At 41.6% G+C, this 22,707-nt stretch overlaps 1 protein-coding gene across 2 annotated transcripts; it reads right to left on the reverse strand.

Moving 5' to 3' along the window:
- Positions 1-334: 334 nt before the first annotated feature.
- Positions 335-22,318, reverse strand: FUCA1 (alpha-L-fucosidase 1). Of its 2 annotated transcripts, XM_036827479.1 has the most exons (9): positions 21,848-21,984; positions 18,793-18,877; positions 16,966-17,100; positions 9,459-9,596; positions 7,668-7,773; positions 3,978-4,178; positions 2,714-2,904; positions 1,322-1,421; positions 343-1,097 (listed from the first exon to the last, which is right to left on the reverse strand). In XM_036827479.1, exons 1-9 carry the CDS (start codon positions 21,954-21,956, stop codon positions 957-959), a joined length of 1,206 nt encoding a protein of 401 aa, XP_036683374.1. In that variant the 5' UTR covers positions 21,957-21,984; the 3' UTR covers positions 343-956. The 2 variants fall into 2 exon arrangements, with proteins under 2 accessions (XP_036683364.1, XP_036683374.1); XM_036827469.1 differs by lacking the exon at positions 18,793-18,877 and having other exon boundaries at positions 335-1,097; positions 21,848-22,318.
- Positions 22,319-22,707: the final 389 nt, after the last annotated feature.

A 22,707-nucleotide genomic window follows, 5' to 3' on the forward strand; every position in this document is an offset into this window, starting at 1 on the left:
CTTTGGTATTTACATTTGTAAATGTTTCATATGTGCTTGAGAAAAACAAATTTTCTGTAAATGTAGGGTAAGGATTTCCAAATACATGTAGTAAATAAAAAAGAAACAGAAAACTTTATTAGATCTATAACAATTAAAGAGGGTGAACTGATAGTCACCTCAAAAGAATGGTACTAGAAGTGAGGAGTAGAAGAACCAAAGGAATTACTTTCTTTGCTCTGCATTAAAGAGACTTGGCAGGTTACCCCCCTTCTACTTTTTTATAAAACATAAACATAAGGCTATAAGCAATCCACATAGAAACTGGAAGAAGAAAGCTACAACATGCTTTTTGGTAGAAAATAATTTGATGTACAAATTTATTTATTTGATTGTATTAAAGAAAGCAGGGCAGAATCACATTCATTTTCTTCATAGTATCACTGTAAATAGACTGAATTTCAGAGCTCTTAGTTTGCTTTGGAAACTTCTAAAAAGCTATTAGCAGCCTAGGAAGCATTTTCCTTCCCCTCCAGGATCTCCTGCTCCTGGGGGTAGGTGGGGGTAATTGGTCACATTTGATGCTAAATAAATAGCATGTAGTGGATTTTGCCAAATCCTTTTCAGCTCCTCCCATAGGCAACGGGATGACTTGGCTTATTCTTGATCTGAAGTCATTTGAGTAAACAAGCAGGTTATGAAACGCAGAATGGAGTGAAGTTTCCATCATAGAAAATTCCCAAAGTTAGGATGAGCTTAACTGTTCAATCCCTTCTGCTGATCAGAGAGAGAGATGCTAGCAATCGATCTCAGATCTTTGATCCTGTGAGACATCAGTGTAACGTAATTCATTCCTTTTATTAAAATGCGTTGGAAAAGAGATGTGTGAGTACACAAGAGCAGTTTATTACAGTGATGGTACTATAAGAGGAAAATCAAAGTGCAGGCAGTGTCCCTTTCTTGTTGAACTCCAATGATCACTCCACTCCTGTCAGCTTTACAGTCCAAGCAAACTCAGTCGGAAGAGCAGAGGGTGGTAACTGGGGCAGGTACACGAGGAGACCTTCACCTGGATTTGGGGACCACTTCAGATGCTTTTCGATTCCCAGCATTGTTACCTGTAGAAAGCAAAAGGGAATGGAAAAAATATTAATGCACTGATGAGCACAGAATGTGGCCTGAACATGGTGGGAAACAACTATGCTGGGCCATGGCAGGGAAGACAGTCCAAAAGGGGAATAAATATGGGAGAAACCTGGGGAAGGAAGGAAGAATTAGAGAAGGCTTGCCAATTCCTTTACAAAAAGTTACATCTCTGACAAGACTGACTGAGGCTCTTTACCTCTGTAGTCGAAGTAGTTATGGGGGATTTAAGGCTTAAGATTCCATCTTCTGGCCAGTGCAGGAAAATGGCATAAACAGCTGATCCTTTTGAGGTATACCTGGGAAAAAAGAAACATTATTGTCAAAGACACCTGGCTTATTACCCTGCCACACGACCTTATACATTCCCCTTTCAATTATCTACCAAGTCCAAGAACTGCTACGAGGAAGCACTAATAACTCGATACCAATTAAGGTCTGTGGGAAGAAAGCAGCCCTGGAAGATTCTTTCTGGTGATATCTTCCATTTTCTCTCTCTATGGGGTTCTAAGTTTTCTTAAAAAAATTTTTAACTCTTATACTAGTTATCTCACACTGAAGCCATTTGCCTCATTATTCAAATCATTCTTTGACTCCAAATCCATATGAAAACAGTCAAGGATATAACAAGGGCAAGGTGTGCAACGAAGACAAATTTGGGTTTTTGTTTTTGTTTTTAATTTAAAAATTTTTTTGTTTTTAAATTTTTGGCCACCCAACACAGCTTGTGGGATCTTAGCTCCCCGACCAGGGATCGAACCCTGGCCCATGGCAGTGAAAGCGCAGAGTCCTAACCACTGGACCGCCAGGGAATTCCCAAGACAAGTTTGTTGTTCTGAGATTTCACCATGCTTAGAGAAGAGGGTGAAAATCACTAAATAGAAACTCATCCAAAACAGAAGTTTGAACGTGTTTCCCCTGATCCAAAGACCCCTGCTCTCTGGTATAACACTTACAGAGGTCTTTCACTGAGCAGTTAGTTTGTGCCTGGCACTCTGCTGATACTTTACATATGTTATCTCATTTAACCCTCACAAACGCTCTAGGAAGTTACATATCATCACCCCATTTTGCAGTTGAAAAAAACTGAAGCGCAAGATCAAATAACTAGATCCACAATCCAAGTATGAATCGTGACTTCTCCATTTAGTAGCTCTGCAATTCTAGGCAAGTGATATTACTGCCCTGAGTCTGCTTTCTCACTTGTAACCTGATAATGATAGTATCAACTTGGTGGGATTGTTGAGGGGATTAAATGAGGGGAAAGAATTTAGAATGAAGCCTGCATATTGTGGATGTTGTACAAATATCAGCTGTTAGTATTTTTAGGAGGTGGGGTAACATTGTCAAGCAAATTGACTGATACTTTGTAGCTCTTTCTTTTTTCACCAAGCCTTCGGCCTCCCTCACTAGTCAAAGATACCCTGGGGCCTAAAACATAAACCTGGGCACAAATTGAATAGCAAAAGGACCGCTTCTGCATTTCCTCAAGATGACTCCCAGCCTGGCTTGTGCCATTGTGGACCCAAGGAGATGCCGGCTCAGGATGGGCCACATCCCGTTCCTGCACGTAACAGAAGACTAGACTCACCACACAGAGGTCGTGTTTTTTTCAGATTGTACCCTCCATGGTTTGGAGGCATAGATAGCCTCCCCATTGATGCTCAGCCACTTCCCAACAGCAAGAAGCCTTTCTTGGAAGATGGGAACAATCAGTCCATCTTTAGTTGGTCCAATGTTGAGAAGATAGTTGCCTCCCAAACTTACTGTCTGAATCAGTTCCTGGAGAGAACAGAAACAAGGAAAATCCCAGCTCTGAATGCCAAGACTGGAGAAATGCTTCGAACACACAGATGAAGGGAAGAAAAAGAATCTAGGCTACATTCTCCCTCTGTTTTGTGAATATCCTTTACCCTTTGGAAAATACTATATATTTTTGTCATTATAAAAGCAGGATAAGCTTATATGAGAAAATTTTAAAATCCTGCTACAAGGTGGAGAAATATATTAACTCGAATTCCAGGGAGTAATCACAGGCACTTCCCCGTGAACCGGCACCTGCTGTGGTGCCATATGCAGTGGGAAGGGTCGTGTGTCAGAAGCACAGAGTGTGAGCAGGGGAACTGAAAACAGAGCACTTGGTCATGAAGGAATCCCATGGAGCCATCCAGAGAGAAGACAGGGATCAGAGAGGAGAGATTCAGAGCAGGTGCTGTGGAGACTCTGGGGAGGTAGAAAAGATCTGATGAATTTCAGGACACTGTGTATGTGGTGGGCTACATAAATGTGTATGTTGCCCCTTCAGGAAAACATGCTGTAAAGAGATATATTCTTTAAGATTTTTGGAGTGGGATGCGTGTGTGTTTAGTGTGACCTCAAACGGTAGCACTTCAAGGCAGCCCAGAAAAATTAAGGCTACATACAGAATATTTTAAAAAGGAGGTTTTGTTACAGTACCCCAAAGACATCACACCATTAACTTTTGATGTTTCCTTTTGGTGCTTTTCTTATGCAGTTACTTCTATATAGTTGTGATACTACATCAACCCTCTAAGCATTAATCCATATTACATTCAGAAACATTTTAATGGTTAAGGAAAATCCCTAAATCTACATAATTATTCCTTTATGGTGGCAAGAAATTGAAACAACCCAAATGTCAAACTGAAAATAATCCTGGGAAAAACGTCTCTGTACAGAACTCTTCTTAATTATACCTAGTTCCTTAGGACAGGTTTTATGAGTGTGTTCAGTAACCCTAAAGGGATCTATCAGCCTGCACTTCCCTCCACAGTGCTTCCATCACTCTTAGTCAGAAGGTAGTTAACAAATCACTACCTCACAGGCGCTCTTACCGAAATGATTCGAGATTCACTTGTGATGTCAGCCATTGCCATGTCGCGACGATAGCCCCAGGACAGCTTGTCTATTGAGGTGCACATCTCCCATTTGTGATCTGGCAACGTCTCTGGCTTGAATTTATCTTGACAGTTGTAGTATCCTCCATGGCGACAGGAACAGTTCTGACCCCATCGGTCATTTACTACAACAACATCCTAAAGGAGGAAGGAGTACCGGGGTCATCGGGGGTAAAATCACTTAGCTTCCTTACGTAACAGTTTGATATATTAGGTGCCTACTTGCAAGCAAGAAGCAGACTTAGTCAAGAGCAGTGTTTCTTTTTTTTTTAATTTTATTTTATTTTTGGCTGTGTTGGATCTTCATTGCTGTGCGTGGGCTTTCTCTAGTTGCGGAGAGCGGGGGCTACTCTTCGTTGTGGTGCGCAGGCTCTAGGCGCACGGGATTCAGTAGCTGTGGCGCGCGGGCTCAGTAGTTGTGGCTCATGGGCTCTAGAGCACAGGCTCAGTGGTTGTGGCGCACAGGCTTAGTTGCTCCGCGGCATGTGGGATCTTCCCGGACCAAGGCTTGAACCCGTGTCCCCTGCATTGGCAGGCGGATTCTTAACCACTGCGCCACCAGGGAAGCCCGAGAGCAGTGTTTCTTAACTGTGGGCCATTTTGCCCTGGGCGAGACTTTTAGCAAAATCTAGAGACAGTTCTTTTGGTTGTCACAACTGGGGGTGGTGCTACTGCCACCTAGTGGGTGGAGACCAGGGATGCTTCTAAACATCTTACAACATACAGGATAGTCCCCTCACAACAAAGAAAAACCCAGCCCCGAATGTCAATAGTACCGAGGCTGAGAAACCCTGGCCTAGCAATGTGTAATGTCAGAGCTGGAATGGCCTGTTTAAATCATCTAGTAAACCACTTATTCTATCAGAGGAGAAATGGAGAGGAGGAGACTTGCCCGAGGTCACATCCCCAGGCAGAGGTTCAGAAAGCTGGGCCTGTGAATCAGGTATTTGAACCCAGCTCAGGATGCTTTCCACGATACAACCCTGACTTTCTTTACTTAGGTAAGAAAAAATCAGACATTCTTTTCCTTCCCTCAAGGTTTTGCTGAACTTTGAGAAATCCTTACATGGAATAACTTAATGTAAATGTTTACTACTACTATAAGGGACTTCCCTGGCCATCCAGTGGTTAACAAGCCACCTTCCAGTGCAGGGGATGCAGGTTCGATCCCTGGTCGGGGAACTAAGATCCCACATGCTGTGGGGCAACTAAGCCCGTGTGCCCTAGAGCTCGTGCGCCACAACTAGAGAGCCCGTGTGCCACAACTACTGAGCCCGTGCACCGCAACTAAGACCTGACGTAGCCAAATAAATAAATAAATAAGTGTTTAAAAAAAAATACTACTATGAGGCTCATACTGGGTTATATAGGGTAAATAAAACACAGTTCTTACCCTCAGAAATCCAGCAGAGACTAGCTGAGGAGACAGATATGTGAAAAATTATAATGTGACATCACAGCAGAGTTAGGGATGAACATAAACAGGGAACACTGATCCAGGAGTGTTTCTTGCTTCTTCCAGGAAAGAATATAAATGGCCAGGAGCCAGATTTAGTTTACATTGCACCAATACTTACTATGCGCCTAACTGGGCCAAGTACTGTTCGTGGGGTTGGGGACATAGCAGTGAACAGACCCAAACGCTTGCCCTCCCAAAGCTGACACTTTAGTGAGGGAGACAGATAGTAATGAGGTAAATGATATCTGAAATATGTTAGGCCAATATCAATATCTTAGTGGTAAGAGAAAGATAAAGCAAAGAAAGACATACAGTGCGACAGGGGCATGCTGCAATTTTAGATAGGGTGACGGGGAAGGTGACCTCCCAGGGAAGACCTGCGGAGAGCTCAGGAGTGAGCCACGTGGGAACTAGAGAGAATGGAGAATAAGGAGAAGGGACTATTTCTCCTAAAAGTACTTTCCTAACATGAGTATATCTCCAAAACAACCCTCTTTCCCAATGCGTGAGAGAGCATTCAGAACAAGAGTGGGTAGAATAGGGTCTGTGGTGTCCCACCCAAGGATCCACAACGGAGCCACCCGAGCCTGAGGACCATCGGGGAAGAACCACAATACTGCGCCACTAGAGGTCCCCACACATCTCGCAAGTCCCAGAAAACCAATCTGAATTTGCTTCAGTTTGTCACATAGGATCTTTCCTTTTTTCTTTCTCCCCATTTTCTGAATTTAGTAATATTTACCCAATGAGATCCTTCGAGGTTTATGAATCTACCAAGAAAGCTCAGTTCAAACTGGTCTTATACTTAGATTTTTCTTTAAAATCCACAACAAATCTAGAATATGTAAAATTTCTGAAATTTTCTATAGTGAAGGTTAAGATGTCTGATGCTTTGTAAGTGTATTGAAATACAAACTTTAAATGGGCAGCTATTGTGCAGCGTAATAGTGTTGATTATGGGGGAGAGGACAAGGTAGGCAAAGTTCCCTCAGGAATTTGGAGGGACTCCCCTGGTGGCACAGTGGTTAAGAATCCGCCTGCCAGGGCTTCCCTGGTGGCGCAGTGGTTGAGAGTCTGCCTGCCAATGCAGGGGACACGGGTTCAGGCCCTGGTCTGGAAAGACCCCACATGCCGCAGAGCAACTAGGCCCGTGAGCCACAACTACTGAGCCTGCGTGTCTGGAGCTTGTGCTCCGCTGCAAGAGAGGCCGCGACGGGAGAGGCCCACGCACCGCAATGAAGGGTGGCCCCCGCTCGCCGCAACTGGAGAAAGCCCTCGCACAGAAACGAGGACCCAACACAGCCAAAAATAAAAAAATAAATAAATAATAAAAAAAAAAAAAAAAAAGAATCCACCTGCCAACGCAGGGGACACAGGTTCGAGCCCTGGTCCGGGAAAACTCCACATGCCATCCACGGCAACTAAGCCCGTGTGCCACAACTACAGAGCCTGCGTTCTAGAGCCCGTGAGCCACAGCTACTGAGCCCGTGTGCCACAACTACTGAAGCCCATGCGCCTAGAGCCTGCACTCTGCAACAAGAGAAGCCACTGCAATAAGAAGCCTGTGCACCGCAACAAACAGTAGCCCCTGCTTGCCTCAATTAGAGAAAGCTCGCGCGCAGCAACGAAGACCCAAAACAGCCAAAAAAATAAAATAAGTTAATTAATTAAAAAAAAAGAATTTGGAATATAAGGAAATGAAATTTCCCCTTAAGAGTTAAACTACATAATCAACATAGAGTAGGTGAAGTCATAGATATTCACATTTTATTCTTATCATTTAATTTTACATGTTTTATATATTAATTTTTGGGGTGGTTTTCTCATTTATAATGTCTGTTTACTTAATAGTTTATTTTCTCTATGGTGGTCTGGGACTTCTACATACTATTTCTAGCCTACTTAAATTTAAGAAGATTTAAAACTATCTTGTAAAAATCCAGAATTAAAGGAGAAGAAGAAAGATTATACTCCAAGTAAGGGGCCAAAAAAGAATTAACGGAGAAACCTTTAACATCCACTAAGTTCCCTGATCCTACCACGCCCACGTTGATATTACTATTTATTATTGTTGCTGTTGTCGTTATTGTTATTACTCCGGATCTTGGTTCCTCACATTTTCTTTTATCAAAACAGAAAAATAAGAGATAAGTCATATAATCATGTACCTTAACTGGGCTATCATTGTAGAGCCAAGCAAGAAAATTTGTAGAGTTCCAGTAAGTATCAGGACATTCCCACTCTCCATCAGACCAAATCAAGTCAGGTTTGTACCTGAGAGACAAGCAATGAGAACAATGTTTATTATCTGAATCCATTCATAGTAAAGTCTTAAGGATCTATCTTTGCAACAAATATTTAAAAATTAATTTTCTCCTATTTGGAAAGTACCAAAAAACTACTGCAGTGCAGAGAAGGTAGAAAACTAAAGAGACAAAAATGACAACACAGACACACACAAACCCCTTAGCTAACACAACCACTGTTTAATACACAGCACTTTGGTGTATTTCCTAATCTTTTTCTTTTTAATGTCTTAACTTAAAAAGTAGAGTTGTAATCAGTGTGCATACAATCTGGTTTCCTTCCGGCAACTAATTCCAATGAAAAGAGTGGTGCTCCAGAACTATAGGATTAATGTTTCTGCTTTTAAGATGTACTAAGAGCTTGAACTGTCCTGCCAAATGCATTTTTGGGGATAACTACCCAAAACTTTGACTATAAAAATCTATGAATTCACTTGAGCCACAGCTGCATCTTTCACATATTATTACTCTGAGCCCTATGAGGTGTGAGTGTGTGTGTATATTTATAACTATAAGGTAAGCATTATTATTCTCACTTTAGAAAGCAAGAACCTAATGCTCAGTAGGGTACTTTGTTTTAGGTGACAAAGCTGGTAAGTAACAGGAGCTGGAACCCACATGCAGATCTGCCTGATGCCTAATCTTGTGCTGTACTCCGTAACTACTTAGAACAGCAGGTTGATTCCAGGAAAATGACTGCCTGTCTGAGAGGTGAGAGAAGCACTGTTGGTCTGTGTTCCACTGTGTACGAGAAACTGTACTAGGCACTTTATACTCATTACCTCATTCATTCTCACGACAACCCTGTGATGTATAAACAGATAAAGAAACTGAGTTCTCGGAAGATGAAGTAGTTTGTTCAAGGCTATACAGTCAGTAAGAAAAAAGAACTGGACTTCTGACTTAAAGCCTATGCTGACCTCTTCCAACTGTACTATTTCCTTAGAGAAGTCATCTGGATGCAAGGAGTTTTTTTTTGTCTTCTGGTCTACAATGAGTGTCCAGGCAGAGATGGCTGCCTCTTAACCTTTAAAGGTCCACCATCCTCTAGGAGCCCCAGAAGCAAGAAGGGTAAACGCAGAATAAAACGTGGTGAAGACTAGGGACAAATGCCAAAGTGAAAGTCATCATTTTAAGAATAATGGTAATAACAACACCATTATTCTGTACCAGGCATAGTGACAGATACTTCTCACATACTATGCTGAGCCCTATACAGAAGGCATTATTAGCCCCACTTCACAGAGCAAGAATCTGAGGCTCAGAACGGTGACCTGTTTAAGGCCTGTAAGTAACAAGAGCCAGGATTCAAATACAAATCTGCCAGATGCCACATCCTCTTCAGTGTCCGTTAGACCATGTTGCCCTTCTTCAAGGTCCTGACAAAGAAAATAGCATGTAAGGAGGGAACTGAAGTTTTGACTTACTACCATCCTCAGTTTTGTTGGTTTCAATTTATAGAGGTAATATGACCATATTATGAAAGTTCTGAAAAGTAGGAAGAAAAAATATATTTTGTCTTAACACAACCACTACTTTTACTATTTTGATGTCCTACCCCTTTTCCCCTTCCCCTCAACTTAACAGTATCCTATAAGAAGCTCAGGTGTCATTGCTGAAGGTCATAAGGCCAAAAAAATTTCTGTTTTGTACCTGCTAACAAGGTCATATAGCTCTGGCATTGTTTTTGCATGGACAAAATGCTGTGTTTTGAAGCCATTTTTCTTATCACGTAGGTAGAGAGGATGGAACCATTCTAAGAGTGAGTGATAGAGTCCATAGCGTATGTTCCTTAAACAGAAAAACAGGACAGCAACTGTCATTAAGCAAAGAAAAAATAATTTATTTTAAGAAAAATCAGTTGCAGCATTTTTACATCTCAGTGAAACTTATCCATAGGGCATGCAGAGGGGCAGGATCCACAACCATTTCCTTAAATTATATCATCATTCACTTAAGCAAAATGATTGGGCTTACTATGTTTTTGATAATACACATAACAAATTATTTTTATACATAAATATCTTAACACCAAATGTCATTTAAACCATCTTTTGTCTTTTAAGTCAATTATCTCAATAGCATGTAGTCCTATTAAAAAATGTTTTCTGTCAATCGTAAGAATACATATGGAAGAGATACTAGAAAATAGAGACAAGTATAAAGAATAAAATATCTAAAATCTTACCACTCAAATAATCATTAGTAACATTTTCTGTGTAGCTCAATTAATTAATATAGGTTTATTGTTTCATATAAGATTTATTAATAGTTCTTAACGTGAGCAGAAGCAAGAAGAACTACAATCCTGCAGCCTGTGGAACAAAAACCACATTCACAGAAAGACAGACAAGATGAAAAGGCAGAGGGCTATGTACCAAATGAAGGAACAAGATAAAACCCCAGAAAAACAACTAAATGAAGTGGAGATAGGAAACCTTCCAGAAAAAGAATTCAGAATAATGACAGTGAAGATGATTCAGGACCTTGGAAAAAGAATGGAGGCAAAGATCGAGAAGATGCAAGAAATGTTTAACAAAGACCTAGAAGAATTAAAGACCAAATAAACAGAGATGAACAATACAATAACTGAAATGAAAAATACACTAGAAGGAATCAATAGCAGAATAACTGAGGCAGAAGAACGGATAAGTGACCTGGAAGACAGAATGGTGTAATTCAATGCCGCGGAACAGAATAAAGAAGAGAGGATGAAAAGAAATGAAGACAGCCTAAGAGACCTCTGAGACAACATTAAACGCAACAACATTCGCATTATAGGGGTCCCAGAAGGAGAAGAGAGAGAGAAAGGACCTGAGAAAATATTTCAAGAGATTATAGTCGAAAACTTCCCTAACATGGGAAAGGAAATAGCCACCCAAGTCCAGGAAGTGCAGAGAGTCCCAGGCAGGATAAACCCAAGGAGAAACACGTGGAGACACACAGTAATCAAACTGACAAAAATTAAAGACAAAGAAAAATTATTGAAAGCAACAAGGGAAAAACGACAAATAACATACAAGGGAACTCCCATAAGGTTAACAGCTGATTTCTCAGCAGAAACTCTACAAGCCAGAAGGGAGTGGCATGATATATTTAAAGTGATGAAAGGGAAGAACCTACAACCAAGATTACTCTACCCAGCAAGGATCTCATTCAGATTCTATGGAGAAATCAAAAGCTTTACAGACAAGCAAAAGCTGAGAGAATTCAGCACCACCAAACCAGCTCTACAACAAATGCTAAAGGAACTTCTCTAAGTGGGAAACACAAGAGAAGAAAAGGACCTACAAAAACAAACCCAAAACAATTAAGAAAATGGTAATACATACATACATATCGATAATTACCTTAAACGTGAATGGATTAAATGCTCCAACCAAAAGACACAGGCTTGATGAATGGATACAAAAACAAGACCCATATATATGCTGTCTACAAGAGACCCACTTCAGACCTAGGGACACATACAGACTGAAAGTGAGGGGATGGAAAAAGATATTCCATGCAGATGGAAATCAAAAGAAAGCTGGAGTAGCTATACTCATATCAGATAAAATAGACTTTAAAATAAAGAATGTTACAAGAGACAAGGAAGGATACTACATAATGATCAAGGGATCAATCCAAGAAGAAGATATAACAATTATAACTATATATGCACCCAACATAGGAGCACCTCAATACATAAGGCAACTGCTAACAGCTAGAAAAGAGGAAATCGACAGTAACACAATAATAGTGGGGGACTTTAACACCTCACTTACATCAATGGACAGATCATCCAAACAGAAAATTAATAAGGAAACACAAGCTTTAAATGACACAATAGACCAGACAGATTTAATTGATATTTATAGGACATTCCATCCAAAAACAGCATATTACACTTTCTTCTCAAGTGCGCATGGAACATTCTCCAGGATAAATCACATCTTGGGTCACAAATCAAGCCTCAGTAAATTTAAGAAAACTGAAATCATATCAAACATCTTTTCTGACCAGAACGCTATGAGATTAGAAATAAATTACAGGGAAAAACACGTAAAAAACACAAACACCTGGAGGCTAAACAATACGTTACTAAATAACCAAGAGATCACTGAAGAAATCAAAGAGGAAATCAAAAAATACATAGAGACAAATGACAATGAAAACATGATGATCCAAAACCTATGGGATACAGCAAAAGCAGTTCTAAGAGGGAAGTTTATAGCAATACAAGCCTACCTCAAGAAACAAGAAAAATCTCAAATAAACAATCTACACTTACACCTAAAGGAACTAGAGAAAGAAGAACAAACAAAACCCAGAGTTAGTAGAAGGAAAGAAATAATAAAGATCAGAGCAGAAATACATGAAATAGAAACAAAGAAAATAATAGCAAAGATCAATAAAACTAAAAGCTGGTTCTTTGAGAAGATAAATAAAATTGATAAACCATTAGCCAGACTCATCAAGAAAAAGAGGGAGAGGACTCAAATCAATAAAATTAGAAACGAAAAAGGAGAAGTTACAACAGACACCACAGAAAGACAAAGCATCCTAAGAGACTACTACAAGCAACTCTATGCCAATAAAATGGACAACCTGGAAGAAATGGACAAATTCTTAGAAAGGTATAACCTTCCAAGACTGAACCAGGAAGAAATAGAAAATATGAACAGACCAATCACAAGTAATGAAATTGAAACTGTGATTAAATATCTTCCAACAGGGCTTCCCTGGTGGCGCAGTGGTTGAGAATCTGCCTGCTAATTAATGCAGGGGACACAGGTTCGAGCCCTGGTCTGGGAAGATCCCACATGCCGCAGAGCAGCTGGGCCCGTGAGCCACAATTACTGAGCCTGCGCGTCTGGAGCCTGTGCTCCACAACAAGAGAGGCCACAATAGTGAGAGGCCCGCGCACCGCAATGAAGAGTGGCCCCCGCTTGCCACAACTAGAGAAAACCCTCACACAGAAACGAAGACCCAACACAGCCATAAATAAATAAATAAATAAATTAATTAATTAAAAAAAAAAATCTTCCAACAAACAAAAGTCCAGGACCAGATGGCTTCACAGATGAATTCTATCAAACATTTAGAGAAGAGCTAACACCCATCCTTCTCAAACTCTTCCAAAAAATTGCAGAGGAAGGAACACTCCCAAACACATTCTCTGAGGCCACCATCACCCTGATACCAAAACCAGACAAAGATACGACAAAAAAAGAAAATTACAGACCAATATCACTGATGAATATAGATGCAAAAATCCTCAACAAAATACTAGCAAACAGAATCCAACAACACATTAAAAGGATCATACACCATGATCAAGTGGGATTTATCCCAAGGATGCAAGCATTCTTCAATATATGCAAATCAATCAAGGTGATACACCATATTAACAAACTGAAGAATAAAAACCACATGATCACCTCAATAGATGCAGAAAAAGCTTTTGACAAAATTCAACACCAATTTATGATAAAAACTCTCAAGAATGTGGGCATAGAGGGAACCTACCTCAACATAATAAAGGCCATATATGACAAACCCACAGCAAACATCATTCTCAATGGTGAAAAACTGAAAGCATTTCCTCTAAGATCAGGAACAAGACAAGGATGTCCACTCTCGCCACTCTTATTCAACATAGTTTTGGAAGTCCTAGCCACGGCAATCAGAGAAGAAAAAGAAATAAAAGGAATACACATTGGAAAAGAAGAAGTAAAACTGTCACTGTTTGCAGATGACATGATACTATACATAGAGAATCCTAAAGATGCCACCAGAAAACTACTAGAGCTAATCAATGAACTTGGTAAAGTTGTAGGATACAAAATTAATGCACAGAAATCTCTTGCATTCCTATCACTAATGATGAAAAATCTGAAAGAGAAATTAAGGAAACACTCCCATTTACCATTGCAACAAAAAGAATAAAATACCTAGGAATAAACCTACCTAGGGAGACAAAAGACCTGTATGCAGAAAACTATAAGACACTTTTGAAAGAAATTAAAGATGATACCAACAGATGGAGAGATATACCATGTTCTTGGATTGGAAGAATCAATATTGTGAAAATGACTATACTACCCGAAGCAATCTACAGATTCCATGCAATCCCTATCAAATTACCAATGGCATTTTTTACGGAACTAGAACAAAAAATCTTAAAATTTGTATGGAGACACAAAAGACCCCGAATAGCCAAAGCAGTCTTGAGAGAAAAAAATGGAGCTGGAAGAATCAAACTCCCTGACTTCAGACTATACTACAAAGCTACAGTAATCAAGACAGTATGGTACTGGCACAATAACAGAAATATAGATCAATGGAACAGGAGAGAAAGCGCAGAGATAAACCCACACACCTATGGTCAACTAATCTATGACAAAGGAGGCAAGGCTATACAATGGAGAAAAGACAGTCTCTTCAATAAGTGGTGCTGGGAAAACTGGACAGCTACATGTAAAAGAATGAAATTAGAACACTCCCTAACACCATACACAAAAATAAATTCAAAATGGATTAGAGACCTAAATGTAAGACTGGACACTATAAAACTCTTAGAGGAAAACATAGGAAGAACACTCTTTGACATATATCACAGCAAGATCTTTTTTGATCTACCTCCTAGAGTAATGGAAATAAAAACAAAAATAAACAAATGGAACCTAATGAAACTTAAAAGCTTTTGCAAAGCAAACTACAAACAAGACGAAAAGACAACCCTCAGAATGGGAGAAAATATTTGCAAACGAATCAACAAAGGATTAATCTCCAAAATATATAAACAGCTCATTGGGGCTTCCCTGGTGGCGCAGTGGTTGAGAATCTGCCTGCCAATGCAGGGGACATGGGTTCGAGCCCTGGTCTGGGAAGATCCCACATGCCGCGGAGCAACTAGGCCAACTAGGCCCGTGAGCTACAATTACTGAGCCTGCGCGTCTGGAGCCTGTGCTCCGCAACGAGAGGCCGCGATAGTGAGAGGCCCGTGTGCCGCGATGAAGAGTGGCCCCCACTTGCCTCAACTAGAGAAAGCCCTCGCACAGAAACAAAGACCCAACACAGCCATAAATAAATAAATAAATAAAATTTAAAACAAAAAACAAAAAAAAAAAACAGCTCATGCAGCTCAATATTAAAAAAACAAACAACCCAATCCAAAATGGGCAGAAGACCTACATAGACATTTCTCCAAGGAAGAGATACAAATGGCCAAGAAGCACATGAAAAGCTGCTCAACATCACTAATTATTAGAGAAATGCAAATCAAAACTACAATGAGGTATCACCTCACACCAGTTAGAAGGGGCATCATCAGAAAATCTACAAACAACAAATGCTGGAGAGGGTGTGGAGAAAAGGGAACCCTCTTGCACTCTTGGTGGGAATGTAAATTGATACAGCCACTATGGAGAACAGTATGGAGGTTCCTTAAAAAACTAAAAATAGAATTACCATATGACCCAGCAATCCCACTACTGGGCATATACCCAGAGAAAACCATAATTCAAAAAGACACATGCACCCCAATGTTCATTGCAGCACTATTTACAATAGCCAAGTCATGGAAGCAATCTAAATGCCCATCGACAGACGAATGGATAAAGAAGATGTGGTACATATATACAATGGAATATTACTCAGCCATAAAAAGGAACGAAATTGGGTCATTTGTAGAGACGTGGATGGATCTAGAGACTGTCATACACAGTGAAGTATGTCAGAAAGAGAAAACAGATATCGTATATTAACGCATATATGTGGAACCTAGAAAAATGGTACAGATGAACTGGTTTGCAGGGCAGAAATAGAGACACAGATGTAGAGAACAAACGTATGGACACCAAGGGGGGAAAGTGGCGGGGGGATGGTGTGATGAATTGGGAGACTGGGATTGACATATATACACTAATATGTATAAAATGGATAACTAATGAGAACCTGCCATTTAAAAAAATAAAATTCTAAAAAAAAGAAAAATAGTTCTTAACGTTCCCCAAACGAACTATGGTTAAAGTGACCTATTTTCATACACAATAAAGCTTGTTTTGAGTTAAGAATAGTGAGTGTTTTGGAAACGCCATAATACAAGTAAGAAGTAAATGTAACATTGCAATGGCACAGATAAGACAGAAACAATTGATGTTAAGTATTTCATCACGTGATTCAGGGACTAATAAATATAAAGAAGGTAAAAATCAAGGATCTTAGAGTCCAGATCTAATCAACACCTCAGAGTCTTCCAGCAGGACTATTAGCAGAGCACAGCATTGGGAAACTGAATATTTAACCGGTGACATAAGTCAGCAAATGCTTTCTCAATGGACCAGATAATATTTGAGGGTTTGCAGGCCTTGCGATCTCTATCCCAACTCTGCAATTGTAGCTTGAAAGCAGCCAGAGACAATGCATAAATGAATGGGCACAACTGTGTTCCAGTCAAACTTTACTTATACAAACAGGCAGCTGGTCTACCCCTTAAATAGGACATCAAGTTTGCCAAATCACAATACAGCTGAGATTGGGCATGACACAAACACCACTTTTCCTCCTTAGAGGCAAACATACCCAGAAATATAGGATCCAAAACCAGAATACCTGGGTTCAAATCCCACCTCTGCCACTTCCCAGCATTTTGATCTTGGGAAGTTACTTTTTATTAAGTGGCAAATATTAGAAAATATTAATTAGTATCAACAGGGTGGCTCCTTATCTCACTTTTTGCTGCTTTAACTGCCCTTTTCAGTTCTCTCTTGATCTACTATTCATCTAAACCTTACCTGAATGCCTGCAAAGCTCTGTGTTGACAGCTAAGGAGGACACAAAGATGAGAGGCCCAACCCTGGCCTCCATCAGATACTGGAAAAGGCCTGGGGTTGGTAGGCTTTCCAGAAAAAATCCTTTGCAGAATGCAAATGAAGCATTGGGGTCTATGCTGGGTATCCTTCACCTAAGCAGACAGGGCTATGAACTTCTCTGATGGTGTCACCTTTGGTCATATGAAAACTGCCAAGCATCAAACACTGCTAATTCAAGGCCAGAAGCCCTTCAAGGTACTGGTTAAACGCAAACTTAGAAAACACACAAGAGTAGAGAAGGCACGGCACATTGGATGGCTAGATCAAAAGTGATGATGGAACAATCATCTGCGGACACACACCTATTTCGGATGGCTGTTCCCAACTCACCAACCAAATCACGATGGGGCCCCAGATCCTTAGAGTTCCAGTTCCAAGACACAGGACTTGGCCAGTTTGTGAAGCCTTCGTGATGCTTTGTTGTCAGGACTACATACCTGTGGACATTGAAACCATATGAACAAAGGAAGTGGGCAGTGGGCCACCGGCACAAACTTACCTGGTATGCCTGAGGCTTTTAAAATGGTTGGGAGAACTTGACTACAGGAAACGTATGGTTGACCCTTGAACAACGTGGGGGTGAGGGGTGTCAACCCCCTGTGCAGAAGAAAATCCATGTATAACTCTTGACTCCCCGAAAACTTAACTACTAATAGCCTACTCTTGACTGGAAGCCTTACCAATAACATAAATGATTGATTAATGCCCATTTTGGGGGACTTCCCTGGCAGTCCGGTGGTTAAGACTCTACGCTTCCAATGCAGGGGGCACAGGTTCGATCCCTGGTCGGGGAACTAAGATCCTGCATGCCATGCAGCCTGGACAAAAACAAACAAACAAACAAAAAACCCCACCCATTTTGTAGGTTATATGTATTATGTACTGTATTAATACAATAATGTAAGCTAGAGAAAAGAAAATGTTTTTAAGAAAATCATAAGAGAAAATACATTTATAATACTGTATTGTATTTATTGATACCATAAGTTTACATTGTCTGTTTACAAGATGAACCACCTGTCAGTACCTACATCAATATTGTCTTACATGATAGAAAACACTGCAGATGTTATAATTATTACTAAAACTAGATATAAAAAGTGAAAAGGGGGCTTCCCTGGTGGCGCAGTGGTTGAGAATCTGCCTGCCAATGCAGGGGACACGGGTTCGAGCCCTGGTCTGGGAAGATCCCACATGCCGCGGAGCAACTGGGCCCGTGAGCCACAATTACTGAGCCTGTGCGTCTGGAGCCTCTGCTCCGCAACAAGAGAGGCTGCGATAGTCAGAGGCCCGCGCACCGCAATGAAGAGTGGCCCCTGCTTGCTGCAACTATAGAAAGCCCTCGCACAGAAACGAAGACCCAACACAGCCATAAATAAATAAATAAATAAATAAATTTTAAAAATACTTAAAAAAAAAAAAAAGATGGCTGTAGTACCAGCAAACGGCCGGAGGTCTACCAGATAAAATTTCAAAATCTTCTCACTGATCCTAGTTTAAAAAAAAAAAAAAAAAAAAAGTGAAAAGCTAATGTGTAAAAGAAATTCATATTTATTTGCAGGTATAACGATTCGTGCATTGACAATAAAGAAGCAGCAATATGATTGCTTTACAGTAGCCTAGTGTAATCAATATGATTGCTTCATGGTAGCCTAGCCGATACACTAATGAATGAATCATTATAAAATTTTTATGGCATATGGTATTATAATCCTATTCATAACACAGTATTGGAAACATTGTTACATTAAAAAAAAAAAAACTACTTGCCTGTGATGATAGGCTGATACACAGTTTATCCAATTATGAGGGGGTTGAGGGGAGGGCATACTGTATGGTAATGTAATTCTTTGAAAGCAAAGTTTTAAAACAGTAAGAAAACGGATACATTAGTAATTTTTTATTGTGTCACTTACCTTATGCTTATGTAAGGATTGGCTATTCACTTCCATACCAATCTTGCATATGATGTTCTACGTGCTGAATACTCAGGCAATGATGACGATGATGATAACACAAAAACGTTTCATACAGTTCCTGCCGTCCAGTTCTTAGGTTTTCACATGAAGACACTTACACACATACACAGCAGATACGTTTATTAACTGTATGGCATAATGATTACTCACTGTTCATTAAGTGGAAGTGGATCATCATAAAGGTCTTCATGGTGAGTAGGTGGAAGAAGAAGAGGAAGAGGAGGGGTGGGTCTTGCTGTCTCGGGGTGGCAGAGGCAGAAGAGGTGGACAGGGAGGCAGGAGAGGCAGGCATTCAGTGTAACATTATGGAAATACATCGCAATTTCTGTCTGCCTTTTCTACTTTTATATTTCTCTAAAAATGCTTCTACATGATACCAATCCTTCTTCCACTATTTGCTTTGTTTGTTTGTCTGTTTTTATTTTTTGGCTGCACTGCTTGACATGTGGGATCTTAGTTCTCAGACCAGGGATCAAACCTGTGCTCCCTGCACTGGAAGTGCGGAGTCTTAACCACGGGACCACCAGGGAAGTCCTCACTGTTTGCTTTAGTTTCAGTGCTCATATCATAGAAGGGTCCATGTGGTAAAAGAAGTCAAAAGCTGTCTTGAGTAATCAGAATCCTTCTGCCAGATTGTCTAACGTCAATCTGTCTTCTGGCACTGCTTCTTCTACATCTCCTTCCTCTGCACTTGTTCAGAAGCACTCATCTCCATCAAGCTGTCCTCTGTTAATTCCTCAGGTGGGCTGTTAATTAGTTCCTGAATTTCTCCAAGATCCAAATCTTGAAACCCTTCACCCCGCACCTTTTTTTTTTTTTTTTTTGGCTGCGTTGGGTCTTTGTTGCTGCGTGCAGGCTTTCTCTAGTTGCGGTGAGTGGGGGCTACTCTTCGTTGTGGCGCACAGGCTTCTCATCGCGGTGGCTTCTCTTGTTGTAGAGCACGGGCTCCAGGTGCGCGGGCTTCAGTAGTTGTAGCACACGGGCTCAGTAGTTGTGGCGTAAAATGTCAATATGATTTAATACTGCATCTTTACGTTTCTTTACATTTCTGTGAGTGGCACCATGTACAGTCTGAAAGTGTGTGTGTAACTTTTGATAAATTTTAACTTTTTACAATAGATTTGTATATATTTTATGGTAGTAAATGATAAAATAGACTAGTGTCTATATATTTTATGCATTTGTGACATACCTAACTTTTTTCTTAATTTTCGATATTTCTGTGAGTTTTTCAAATTGTCGCAAATCTCCAAAAATTTTTCCAGTATATTTATTGGAAAAAATCCGCATATAAGTGGATCCATGCAGTTTAAACCCATGTTGCTCAAGGGTCAACTGTACTTGTATGAGTGACTATATTAGTGACACCCAGGGAGTTGCTTCAGTCACAACACCCCTTGGGTATTGCTCCAGGAATGAAAGCAAACTCAGGGAAGCCACAGTCCTTAGTTCCCAAACAAGCAGGAGACTTGGAAAGAAGGAAGGAATAGGTAAGGGAAAATATGTACACCTTGGCTTTCCAGTTCTTCAACCCTTCTGTGTATCGATGATTAGTTTCTTTTAAAAAACCCTTTGCCCTAAAGGAGAAAGAAATCTCTACTGGAAATAGCGGATGATAAAAAAGTAAGCTGTTTTACCAAGCCCATATGAATTGCCTCTCATTCACAGAGGTGACAAAAGGCCAAAAGAAAAGGGGAGAAAAGGCAAGTGTTGAAATAACAACCAAATCACTCACCATTTCATTTACTTTTATGGCAGAAAAATAGCTGGTGCTCACATGTGACAATTTAATCACTGGCCGATGTGGAGAGCTCAAGACTTTAAGGTCTAGACAGTATTTCAGGCTCTGTGGATCAAAGTCCTCTCTGTGGCATATTCTTCTTCTACTTCTTTAAAGCAACCTCTTAAAATGTAAAAATCCTTCTCATCTCAAGAAACTTACCAAAATAGGCAGAGGACCAATCCCTCTGGCCATGGTTGCAGACCCCTGGTGTGGTGGAAAGAACCTTCACCTTAGAGTCACGGGATTTGGAGTCTAGGACATTAGTTCCCTTCTTCTGTCTGGGCCAGTCATCTTGTCCATAGCAAGGGCATCTTGTCCTGGACAAAGTATGTCTCCCAGATTTTAACTTCTTCATTTGAAAATTATGGATTTCTAAGGCTTCTGGAAGATAGTGAACTCCTCCTTTGTTTATTCAAGGCTTAATATTCCCACACACTTAATTGCAAACACTAAATATCAGTTGTAATTTCTAGTACAAGAGAACTTAAAGTCCAAGAGAAACTAAAACCTGGAAGATGGGTGAGGAGACAAAGTAAGGGTGGAAGACTGCCCTAAGCCAGGAGCCGGGAAACCTACCTGCCTTCATTCTTACTCTCCTCCAACTCACTTCCCGCCCAGCAGCCTCAGGGTCACCATTCCTTGACTTAATACCTGCAACATCCTGTCTTCAAGGATGATTCCTTCAGGACTAGCCCCAGCCTTCAACAGCCTTGTGAGTCCTTGCCTCTCTCTTCCCAGCCCCAGTGCTCTGCACTTTCAGTTCTCTGAACCATCCACAAGCAAGTTGCAACAGTTCTCAAAACAATTCTGACATTTCTTGAGCACTCTCTACGTGCAAGGCATTGAGAAGAGCAGCTGAAAGAGAATCTGTATTGTTGCCCAAATACACTGCACACCAGAACTCCCTTCCCTCCGGGACATATTAAAGCTGAAAGGAAGAACACAATCCCTGTCTACAACCATGGAAGGAGGCGGTAGGGAGGTAAAATGCCTTGTTCAAGTTCGCAGCTGAACTAGGATCAGACTCCATACCACCGGCTTAAAATCCTGGAATCCTGATTGCCTTGTTGACCCGGAAGGGACATGAGGTATCACTTAGCTCAGTCCTCTCAATATTCAGGTGCAGGCACTGAGGGCTTTGCAGTCAACCACCAACCGGAAACCTTTATTTCCTTCTAATCCTCAACCAGACGCACCTTTTTAGGATCAGGCGTGCCATATTCAATACTGCATCCTTCAGGAGGCAAAACAGAGTACCCCCGGTATCTGAAGTCAGACGGACACCTGTGTGACCCGGCAAGTCGCCTAGCCTCCCTAGCCTCCCCCCAGCTCGGTTTTCACCTGCCTAAGCCCCCTCCTGGCGCTCGGGTCGGTCCTAGCCGGGGAAGGGGGGCCCTGCCCGCCCCCCGCGGCGGCACTCACTTGGCCCCGGCGGCCTCGAACAGGTTGGCCCAGCTGTCCGGGTGGAAGAAGCGCGCAGTGAATCTTGGCCCGAAGTCGCCATAGGTGAAATTGGGCGGGTAGTTCTCATTCATGAAACTCTCGTACTGTGGCAGCTTTTCGCCCTTCCAGTGCCACCAGAACCACTCACTGCCCCAGGCCGGCACCGAAAACACGCCCCAGTGCACAAACACTCCGAATTTGGCCTCGTCGAACCAGGCCGGCAGCGGCCGGGAGTCCAGACTCGGCCAGTCCGCGGTGTAGCGGCGCGGAGGGTCGGTGCAGCGCGCAGGGTGGGTGCAGCGCGGAGCCCGCACCGCGCCGAGCACCAGCAGCAGATGCAGCTGCAGCTGCAGCAGTAGCAGCAGCAGCAATAGCTCGACGCCCACCACCCGCGACTTCATCTCGGGATTTGGCACAGCCGTCTTGGAGCCCCACCGCCGCCACTGAACGCGCAAGTGCGGGGCGCGTGGCCCCGCCCACCCTAGCTAATGATTGGCTCGGAAGGAAAAAGGGGTGGGGCAACCCAGGCTGCTTGGCTACCGAGCGTCTTCCCCTCCTGGTGGGCGGTCCCTACCACCACTCTGGCTCTCAAAGGGAGAAAGGTGCAAGGAGGATGGTGGTGTGACCGATGATTGCAAACTTTAGAATTCACTGCGGGGTGAAATCGAGGGGGTGTGGAAGGCATGGTGTGTGCAGAGAACTGGGAGTGGTCCATTTTGCCGTTGGCAGCTATGGGGGACTTTTTGAGCTGTAGTATGGAAGAACAAGTCAGGAGGCAGGAATACCAGATGGAAGGGCATTGTAACAGCCCTGGCAGAAATGACGGGGCAGAAGGACGA

Source organism: Balaenoptera musculus, chromosome 1 (genome assembly GCF_009873245.2).
Source record: "Balaenoptera musculus isolate JJ_BM4_2016_0621 chromosome 1, mBalMus1.pri.v3, whole genome shotgun sequence".
NCBI classification, from domain to species: Eukaryota; Metazoa; Chordata; class Mammalia; order Artiodactyla; family Balaenopteridae; genus Balaenoptera; species Balaenoptera musculus.

Bases quoted from the DNA above. Each gene is read 5' to 3' on its own strand.
- FUCA1 (XM_036827469.1), bottom strand. From the start codon at position 22,269: ATGAAGTCGCGGGTGGTGGGCGTCGAGCTATTGCTGCTGCTGCTACTG. The intron at 9,597-16,965 runs GTGTGTGTCCGC...TTTCTGTTTAAG, and splicing joins GGAACAGCCATCCGAAATAG to GAACATACGCTATGGACTCT. The intron at 1,422-2,713 runs GTGAGTCTAGTC...CTTTTTTCCCAG, and splicing joins AAAAACACGACCTCTGTGTG to GTATACCTCAAAAGGATCAG.